Below are 10,744 nucleotides of genomic sequence, written 5' to 3'. Positions count from 1 at the left end.
TACCCTGGCCCATGTCATAGCAACTATGTCAATGTTGAGAGTTGCAACCCCCGACCACTAACTACTATTGTGGTGTAACCTTGTTAAAGGAAATCTCCAGGAACTCTTCCTCATAGTTATGCAAATTCTACATGGCTCACACGTGTATGACCCTAGAACCTATGGCCTTGCTTGAGTGAAACAGAAACTGGAAACAAAGTCCAGAGTATCTTATGAATTTCTTAGGGAAGATGGCTTCTGCCTGTATATAAAAAGAACTCCACATCCTCTTCCAGGCAACATTCCTAGAGAAGTCAAGTAGAATGTGATTTGCTGTAAATGAAAATCTGAACTTGGGAAAACTAGAAATCCACCTGTCATGAAAGTGTAACAGTAGAAAGGTACCCCTGAAAGGAAAAAAAAAAAGCCAAAGTACATGAGTTAAAATAAATAGAAGGAATCCATTGCCTCACATATGAGAAGTCCAAGCCAGATCTCATAGCTGTGAGGTCATCAGAGAGCTCTCTCTTTCACACCCTTCTCAATTCTCAGCTCTGCCTTCTACTAGAATATCTGAGCTCTCATTCATTCATAGCTAAGAAAGATGGCATGGAAGCAAGGTATACTGCATACCTCTAATCCAGCAACCCAAGCAGGACAACTGTTTCTTCCTGACTCTAAGAGAAAACTCTAGGGCGGGGAGGGGGGGCATGATGTGGATATGGCTCGCTCATGGGAGAAGGTGGAGTGCAATGAATTAGACCTTGAAGAACCACACGTGGGGGAAGGCAGGTCCAACAGAAGTGGTGGCTGAGCCACACTGGTACCAGAGAAAGACTTAAATAGAAGGGCCCTTTTACCATGACACCCTCATAGCACTCCCAGAAGCATAAGGATCAGAGTAGCAGCCTCCTCACAGACCATAGCACCTATGCACAGTGAGACTTTTATTAGAAATCACCCTCCAAACACACCACGAGGTACTGTGGGTCCAACGTGTTTCCTGAGGAAGGAGGGTCACAGTATTGGGGTATCAAGATCCTGGGCAGGTTGGCCAGTGAGTCCATTGCCTAGAACTGACCATGGCCAGCACTCCCTCACAGCAACATGAATCATCCATAAGAACCTCCACAAATGCAACACAAGAAACACCAGAGCACACACATCTGCACTACACTTAAATAATAATAAATACAGAATTCCATTTGCTGTTATTGGCCTGACAAAAGGAACCCAATGGGAAAAAGAAAACCAAACACCTTTCTCTCTGGTGGACCAATGGGAAGAAAAACCCAAATTATCAAAATTCCTCAGTTACAAAATACTTTTTTAAAAAATTCCATTATTAAAAGAATAAATAACAAAATATATAAAAAATAACTCAGTTGCATCAAAATTATAACTAGAGGTTATATCAATTCTTCGTGGCCTATCTTATAGTCAAATAAATGTTTTTGTTTCAATTTAACTTATTTAACTCTTATGGTGCCCTAGTGTGTAGTCTAGTTGAAATAGTATAAAATAAATAAATAAAAATAATAAATAGCAAACATTAACATAAGAGGGTAAGAATATAAATACTTATATCATGACAAAATTAAATACTTTACAGAATAAACTAACTACTTTCAGTGTCTTTCAGGAAGTGCAATTTCTCTACTTTTAAATACTAATTTGGAATTGCAGTCACAATTGACTTGGACTCTATTTACACAGTAAGAACATTGTGTTTTTAACACATTAAATTAAAATTTATCCTTTTCACATCTTAAATGAACCTATAAAGAAGTGAAATCTTGGTGGCCTCCCGTAACAATTTACCTCTGGTCTCACCGTCCCCACCGTGGTCACCTTGGATACAAGGAGCAAACCTACACAGGAAAAGACACAATGATGGGTCCAGCACCCGGATAGAGGTACAGGAACCAGAGGTTTGGCCCAGTGGTCTTGGACTTAGAGCCCAGGCCAGGGGTTAAAGACTGGAGCCCGGAGAAAGCAGGTCTGCACAGCCTAAAGGCATCTGCTGCCCAAATAAGTGGCTGATTTTTCAGGGCCTCCAACTGAATAAAAAAACCTTCAGCTGGCTTTCTATGATGTTCATCAACTGTGTAGACTGCCATCTGGGAAGCCTGTTCCTAGATTCACCTCTGAAGCAAAGTATTGTGCACCTTTAACACAAAATTGAATTAAATGAAAACACAAAACATACTTGCCACGTGGGCCTCAGTGAGCATAGCCAGAAACCTAGGCGTGCCCTCCTGCTGAGACTAACACCCGTCTAGTCCATGGATGCCCTCCCAACCTTGACAAACAATGGAATACTGTGGCTGCAAACTCCAAAACTTCCCTGAGAACCTTGTCCATGAGTTTCCACCGGAGACTTTGAGCTGCTCTTCAGACTTCTTTAAAACAAAACAAAACAAAAAACAAAAATAAATCGCTTTGTAATACTTCAGTGTCCCCAGGCACTCACATAGAGAGGTCTTCTATGCCTAGGCCTAATGGGGACATCATAGGAGACACTGATTTCCAGGCTCCCCTTTGGGTAAGCTGCCCAAGGCTGCACCCAGGCTTCCAATTAGAAGTGGCTATAAGTCAGGGTCCTCACTGTGAGGATCAGAGCAGAGACTCCTGTGTGCAGTGCAGCCTAGACCTGAATGCCCCTCACAGCTTGCTTGATCGTTTCCAGAAGGCCTTTGTTCTCCGGATTCTGGTAGCAGTCCTGATTGGAGTACATGTCAGTGAGGGTGTTCACATAGGCGTCAAAATTCTGTTCACATATTGGCTCCTAGAGAACAGAACCAGGTTAGCAGGCCCTACTACAGTGGACCCCATATAGTAGAAATTAGTGGGAACCCCAGACCAACAGGACAGCAGTATCACCCTGCCAAAACTAAAAGTCATAGCAACAAGACTCATGAAACCCTATTATACCTCGATTCATGAGCTACTTGGGACTAGATCCACAGACCACCGAGAACACTACCAAGGGTATGAAACCCTTCTCACAGGGTCCTTCCCTAAGGACTCACGAACAAAGCAGTGAGGCACACCCACTGCCCCAGCCCGGGAACTGTCCCCAGGGCAGCTGCTAGCTCAGCTGTAGTAACCAGAGATGATTTGCTGCCTACCAGGTGTGGAAGGCGAATATTGGCAAGACTTTGGATGAGGGCCTGGCTAAGCCCAGACAATTCCAGAAACAGGGCCTCATTCTGCTCCTCAATGAGCTTGTTCTCCTCCTCGATGTTCTTCAGGTTCTTCTCCATGGAAGATATCTGTGGCAGAGACATAGAAAATTGTGCCTTCCTTTGGCCCTGGCCTAGTATGAAAGCACTGGCCATACCTCACTGTGTTCTAGGAAAAGACAAAGCTCATTAGTGGGAAAGAGACTTGGTGCTGCTCCCCCATGGGGTACTCCAGCCAGGGAAAGAGATGGTGGAGTCCTGCTCCCTGACTGGAGAGCCTATGCCCAAAGGAAGTAGGAGCTGGTATGCCAAGCACTTAAGGTTACATGTGGCTTTCTCTGCCTTGTCCCTCCTAGGGGTGGAGTGAAATTATAGACTCCAAGACACCCTGGATTCAATCTCTGCCCACTCCAGTTGTGCTCTTATTTTGCCAGGCTTCCTGTCCCTTTTTGTAGGATATTGTAGAGTGGGGATAATTGTGTGTAACTTGTGGGTGTTAGGTTGCCCCTTCCTGACTCTTTTTCTCCCACAAAAGACCAGCAAGCTGACTGCCCAGACTCCAGATACATGTCCAGACCAAATACAGACAAATTCCCTATCATCTACACCCTGACAATGACCCTACATCGAATTATGCAGTTTCTGGGGTTCCTGGTGTTAAAGTCCCTAGCTTAACTGTATGTTTCCAAGGAGTGAAAGGCTGAATTCACGGAAAGACAATGTGTGATGTGAAACAAGGACAGTGAGCTCCCACTTGGAAGCTGCAGGTGAGGCTGAGTGCTCTGCTCTACCAGTGCTGACTAAAGCAGTTCTAGATACCTTTTCCTCCAGCCTTTCCACACCTAGCAGAGAATGCCCTCAGAGTGATGGCTAGAACTGGTAAAGGAAGGCAATCAGCCTTTTACAGATAGGCTTTGTTTTGTGGTTTGAAGATAGCATCATCTCTCTGTACTGCCCAGGCTACTCTTAAACCTCTGAGCTCACACGGTCCTCCTGCCACAACCTCCTGAGTACCACCACACCAGGCTTTTAAAAAACTAAGTTTTGAGGTCAGAGGGGTGGCTAGGTAGTTAAAGAATAGTATTACTCTTTCAGGTGACCCAAGTCTGAATCTCAGCATCTATATCAGGCACTCACTACTGCCTGTAACGGGCTTCAGCGGTGTCTGACATCTCTGGCCTCAATAGACGTGTGCATATACATGCATACACATACACACACGCGCGTGTGCACACACACACACACACACACACAGAGAGAGAGAGGGAAAGAGAGAGAGAGAGAGAGAGAGAGAGAGAGAGAGAGGTGGGGGCGGGATCTAAAGAGCCAGAGAGATGACTCCAAAGTTAAGAGCATGTACTGCCCTTAGAGAGAATCCAGGTTCAGTTCCCAGCACCCACATCAGGCAGTTCACAATCTCTTGTAATATCAACTCCAGGGGATTCAAAGTTCTCTTCTAACTTTCATGAACAATGCAAAAATGTGTGTGCGTGTGCGCGCGCACACACACACACACACACACACACACACACACACACGTATGTAATTGAAAAACAAAACTGAAAAAACAGTGTCTTAAAAATATGACACTTGGCAAATAGAGAAATAAGAGGTGCTACCACAGGATGAAAAGGCTCTGGGGCCTCTGAGAGGTGACTTGTACCGTACAGCGACTCATTCAGAGACACAGGTAGAGAGCAATGATGGTCCCAGCTAAAAGACTGAGGTTGCTTCCAATGGTCCTGGAACATGTATGGGACTCATGGTCCAAGCTCTTTCTGACTCCATGACTGGTGCTACATATACACAGGCTCTTGAAATGGCATTAGCCCACAAAGAAACTAAATTATCAAGACATGTGGAATGAAACTTGTTATGACTGCTGCCTCCAGGAAGGGGCTGTTTTCCTATTTGACCTTTTCACCCTTGATTGATTCTGTGTACATTTCCCATCCTTTTTGTCTCTCCAACCATTAGGGGACACTCACAGAACACCGGCTCTTCTCTAGACACACGGAGCAGTCAGAAGGTAGGGCAGTAGCCCTGTTGCTAAGCAACAGCCCTGCTTGCCAGCTCTCAACACTGAAGATTTTCCTCCAGGAGCAAGGTAGCTGGAAGGTTCTGCTCTAACCCATGTTCTTCCGAGGAAAGCAAAATGTTTAGGTGAGGATGGGCGAGCACTGCTACTGGTGTGTGGCTGTTCTGGTCCAGGCAGGAATAGAGCAGATGAGCTTCCAGTGCTAATGAGACTAGAAACATGAATTGGACAACCAGACCGAGCAAAATCAGGACACTCGTGGACTGGTCTTGCCAATGGAGCAATCCAAGGGGATGACTGACACCAGCCAGGCCAGGGGCAGAGAAGACTCCCAGGCAGTGCAGTAAGTGGGTGGCTAACCCGGGCACTGGGTGCTATGTGCTGTGTGCTTCGCTTCAGTACCAGTGATATTGATGGAAGCAGCACAGGCTGTCTCTGAGTGGCAGGAAAGAGCCAAGAAGAGTAGAGCCACCCACCTGAGACTGCAGCTGCACCATGGCAGCCTCCATTTCCAAGTTGGACTCATTCAAGTCTCGTATCTCCTGATTTAGCTGCTTGATCTCCTCATCATTCTCCAGCACTGCCAGGAAATAAAAAGGAAGAAAGTAAGAAAAAAAGGAAGGTAAAATGAAGAGAGAGGGAGAGAGAGGAGAGGAGAGGAGAGGAGAGGAGAGGAGAGGAGGGAGGGAGGGAGGGAGAGAGAGAGAGAGAGAGAGAGAGAGAGAGAGAGAGAGAGAGAGAACCAACTGTGGTTCTGTCCGACTGCTTTGGAGACAGAAAGGGAGATCTTTGCTTAGAGGTGAGCCTCTTGCCAAGCCCTGAGCTCCTCCCTTGGGCATGGATATTGGGAAATCTGGGAAACTGAGAACAGTATTATTCTCCTCCTGCCTTGACCTTTGCAGGAAGTACAGATCTCTTTAGAGACATTAAGTGTTACAGGCAAAGGGAGATGTGTTCAAAGAGAATCTCCTTTACTGGATGGTAGTGGTCACACTGACCACAAACCCATGGGCACGGCTTTTCATGCCCTCACATCAGACTCTGATCCACACAGTCACCAAACTCAAAGTCAGAGCCATCATGACCATCAGGTGAAGCCAGGGGTCCCAGACCTAGGCATTGAGAACTTCAGGGCTAATGTTAGTAGGACAGTTAGCTCGAGAACCACCATGGAACATTCTCAAGGGAGCTCAGCTTCCCCCCAACTGCTTCCCACAGTACAGAGAGGACATAAGAAGGGATATCCCAGAAGGGCATGCTCACCATCACTTGTCTTGAACTTTGGGCTGAGAATCTCATCCCCTGAGAGTTTTCCTTTCTTTCCAGCAAAGGTTGCTCTGGGACAGCCGGACAAACTAGAAGCAGAAGTTACACATCACTGACCAGTTCAGGACATTGAGCATAGGCAGGTCCAGGATCTCACATCAGGACTACACCATTCTATTCCACCTCACCCGGATGACCCTGCATGCTTCCCTTTGATGGCATTGGTTCACCTCAGTTTCCCTGCCTTGTGAGCAAGGCTGCACTCCATGAAAGGGGTCCAGGCAGGAGCCCCCTCAGAGCCTTCCCTATTAGGCATAGTCATGGCTACCCACAGGTCCTAAAGACCCAGGGCATTGATGCCTCCAGGTGTTATTCCTCTGGGCAGGGGTTGAGGTCTGCATGCTCCACCTGCTGCCATTCTGAAGCACTGAACTCTGAGACGGGTCCTCAGAGCTAACCCCACTTGGGAGATCCTTCAGGATATGGATGTGCCAACATTCACAGGTGATTCCTTGAATATAGCTCTTCAAACAGGGAAACATATAGAAGCACGTGTATTATTTTATACACATCATAAATCAAGGTGTGAAGTGAAATGTACTACGGAAGCACAGTGTTCAGCACTGCTCACTTGGCCCAGGCTCCAGCAGTCTCTTCTCTGGTCTTCTTGGCATTTCCTTTATGGTCTGTATCCTGTGGTGATCCTAGCTGCCCAAATGAGACCCCATTTTTTTCTGTGCTCCTAACTAAGCCCCTCACTCTCTGAGGTAACTGGCTAGACACAAAGTTCTGTCTCCTTTCCTTTGTCACCCCATTTAGTAGGCATGCCAGGCCCTCCCCAGCTCCAGCTATCTGAGAACTTGTCCTCCATACATCTCTGGAAAAGCTTCTGACTTTTTCTCCAGAGTACATTTTGCCCACAACTCTGCTGTTTTCCCCAATCCCTGATCACTATTAACCAGATTCAGTAACCTTCACTTGTTTAAACTGTATGTCCCTACCTATCTTGCCCAACATACGCTCAAAATGGCAATGGCTAGTTGCTCTTTTGGTCTCTGCTCTGTCTCTACTCCTTGATGCTAGGTGGACTCTCTATAAATGTTTTTGTTGAATGGATGCATTAACTTTGTAGGTGAAAGGAGAAATAAGAGCAAGAAGGAAGAAAAAAGGGAAAGAAGAAAGAAGGCAATAGGAATTGATTTTCACTCCAAACAAAAGCTACTGGACAAGATCAGTGGCTTCTTAGAACAAAACGGAAAGGGATCTAGTGAAGGAAGCCAACTCAGTCTTGAGGCAGGTACTGTGGGCAGGTGATAGAATGAGCACAGCCTAGAGCAGAAGAGGTCTGGTCACCGGTCTCTTGCAAAGCAAGCAAGAGAATCTGCCCACATTTCAAAACAGGGGCCCAATGTAAGGTAGGGAACAAGGTATAGGAAACAAACTTTTCCTGAGAAGTCAAATACGAGTGGAACAGGAGTTTGTTCATGTATGGGCTTCATATTTAACATAACACTGCTCATGGGGACAATAAACACGAAGGTACAGAGGACACTCATGGGAACAAACATATGCTGAAAACAAAGTAAACACCATGTGGTACCAACAGTCTCCATGATTTCTCTTATTTAGCTGCCTACTGGGGTCTTGCTTTCCCTTGCAGAACTGCTGTTCCCACTAAGTACCGCATGCTCCCACCAACAGGGGTAATATTCCAGACCAAAGGTCCCTGATTGTTGACATGTGGGACAGGTACCTTCGGTGAGTGAGGAAACTGCCATTGGCATGGCCAGAGCCGTCACAACCTGGGGTGGGGCAAGTAGGGCCCTCATTCTTCAGCGACTTCCATGAGAAAGATGAACCATTGAGAGCTCCCTCTTTCTGCCTCCGAGCAGCCAGTGGGCAGCCAGAAGCACTCCTGTGAGAGGCATATTTGCCGCTGATGTGGCCGAGCCCCACACATCCTGGAACTGGGCACCTAGACACAGAAAGACTGAGGTGACCACAGGGGCCCTCGGTAAGAGGGTTTTGGAATCCTGTAAAGCCAGGCTCTAGATACCAAGCATCATGTACTTGATACTTTTTTAAAAAGATTTATTCATTAATTTTATTTAAGTACACTGTAGCTGTCCTCAGACACACCAGAAGAGGGCATCAGATCTCATTACAGATGGTTGTGAGCCACCATGTGGTTGCTGGGATTTGAACTCAGGACCTCTGGAAGAACAGACAGTGCTCTTAACCACTGAGCCATCTCTCCCATCTGAATCCCATCTCTGGCTTTCCAGATGGGGATGTTGTCCTTCTCCCCCTTTGCCCTTGGCTCTTGCATAACAGGGCCTGCAAATCAGGAGAGTGGTGAGGGCACCCTAGGCCAGGCAGATCAATAGGCCTGTTAACCTACAGCTTCAGAGCTGTATCACAGCATGGTATCCAGGGGTATTTGGAGAACACAGTACTCAGACAGGAAAGTCTTGGCTTTGATCACCCATAATCACCCTGCTGAAGGCTGGTCAGGAGCCATTCCTTTGTTCCAGGTACTTGAAGACAGAGATAGAAGCACTATGGCAATAATATAGATGCAGATGACAAATGTCCTAGGCATGGTGTATGAAGGATTGGCTAGGACCAATGAGATATGGAGAGCAGGGCCTCCAGGAACCCACCTAGTCCCCAGAACAAGATCTTCAATCTAAAATCTTCCACCCCTCTCCAACCAACACAACTCAATTCATCATATGTTCAGTGTATGCTAAGAACCGTAAATATATAGGATCCAAGGATACTGCTGCCATATTTTACAGAATTCTCTGTGGTTGCAAAGAAGTCAGGACATGACATCTTCAGGAAGACAAAGGGCCAGAATCAGTCTCCTACTGCCAGGTAGTCTCTTGCTGAATCCTGCTCCTGGGGCATAGAGTAGCAAGGTGACAGCAGCAAGTTAGTACCCCATCTCAACTCTAGGAAACCCTTAGAGATAGTCTCCTAACTACTTTTGCTTCTTCTTCTACCCGAACAGCCCCTCTTTTCTCCTCCCCTCTCCTTCTTGCTCCTCCAGTTCACATAGGTCTCAGACAACATAGAATGTCCATAAGGTCAGCACAAGGTGATCTCAGCCTGAAGCCCATAACAAGGACACACCAAGAACACTCCCTAGATGCTTTGGATAGCTCACATTCAATGTCTAACTCCTCAAATCTTGATGCCCGCCAGTGTGAGGTGGGGAATACCTAGGCCAAAGACGGCCAACCTGAGTGTTAAGGTGAGACCTCTACTGAGTCCCCAGTATCACAAACTCAAAAGACCAGCTGATATAGGCTCTTCAGTCACTCCGGACAGCTGAATTCTTCTAACCACTTGAAGAGCTTCTAATCTCCTTGCAAAAAAAGGGTTTCTATTATTTACTGGAATCTTATACATAAGCAGTATTTGGGAATGATTCCTTTCTCTTAACTATGGTGTCAAATCTTCAAAATCATGTTTGACATTATGCTGAGACATGAATACGGAGTAATCCAACAGGCTTCCTTGCTCCTTGGATGAGCTTATCTTTTCCAGAATGAACAGTGGGACATAGAAGCCATGTGTGTAGTGACATGAGACATGGGCAGGACAGCAGAGAGCAAAGGAATAGCTGTCAGATCTAGAGTGGATAGGACAACATGGACCTCCAGGAGTGGTTAATAGAACAGGGAAAACATCAATACCTGACCTCTACACTGGATGCTCTGTTGACTTCTATGATCTCAAAGTGTTGACATGACTTAGCTTCAAACAGTGCTTATATGGAACATTGAGAATGATAATTCTAGCACAACCCTTGCAAAACTACAGCTTGCATCTGCTAACAGAAACCCATTCTTCCATAGGACTTGGTGTAGCCATTAAAGTTTCTGCTTTAGTCTGTATTTGTTTAAAGATGGTGGGCAAATCATAAATATTTTATGAGCAAGCTCTATAAAATGGAAATCTCTCGGGCATCCCAATCTTGCTATAAAGACATTAGGAAATCATCATGCAAGTGCTGCTTGGCATCTGCAGTCTCCTCCTAGTTGCAGAAGCTTTGTTTTTTTTTTAAAAAGCAAACTTAATGGCACTTTAGAAAGAGGAAAACTGCTGGAGAGATGGCTCAGTGGTTAAAGGGCACCCACTTGCTCTTCCAGGGGTGCTGAGTTCAATTCCTACATGGCGGCTCATGAGGGATGCCCTCTTCTGGTGTGTCAGCAACATTGTGCTCATATACGTAAAATAAATAAATCTTTTAGAAAGAAGAAAACTA

General features: G+C 45.9%; 1 protein-coding gene across 4 annotated transcripts in view; it reads right to left on the bottom strand.

The window, feature by feature from the left end:
- Window positions 1–909: 909 nt before the first annotated feature.
- The window catches only part of Myt1 (myelin transcription factor 1), a 60,626-nt gene continuing 50,791 nt past the window's right edge, over window positions 910–10,744 (bottom strand). For 3 of the 4 annotated variants that reach the window (XM_087653520.1, XM_087653518.1, XM_087653519.1), the window contains 5 exons: window positions 8,222–8,443; window positions 6,466–6,557; window positions 5,679–5,782; window positions 3,111–3,254; window positions 912–2,767 (listed from right to left, as the gene is read on the bottom strand). In XM_087653520.1, the coding sequence (XP_087509646.1) occupies window positions 2,627–2,767; window positions 3,111–3,254; window positions 5,679–5,782; window positions 6,466–6,557; window positions 8,222–8,443 (703 nt within the window). In that variant the 3' untranslated portion in view covers window positions 912–2,626. 4 annotated transcript variants of the gene reach the window in all.

This window comes from Rattus norvegicus, chromosome 3, assembly GCF_021556685.1.
Source record: "Rattus norvegicus strain SHRSP/BbbUtx chromosome 3, alternate assembly SHRSP_T2T, whole genome shotgun sequence".
NCBI classification, from domain to species: Eukaryota; Metazoa; Chordata; class Mammalia; order Rodentia; family Muridae; genus Rattus; species Rattus norvegicus.
Note: the sequence above shows the minus strand (reverse complement) of the source record. Positions and strands in the feature narration are given on the sequence as shown.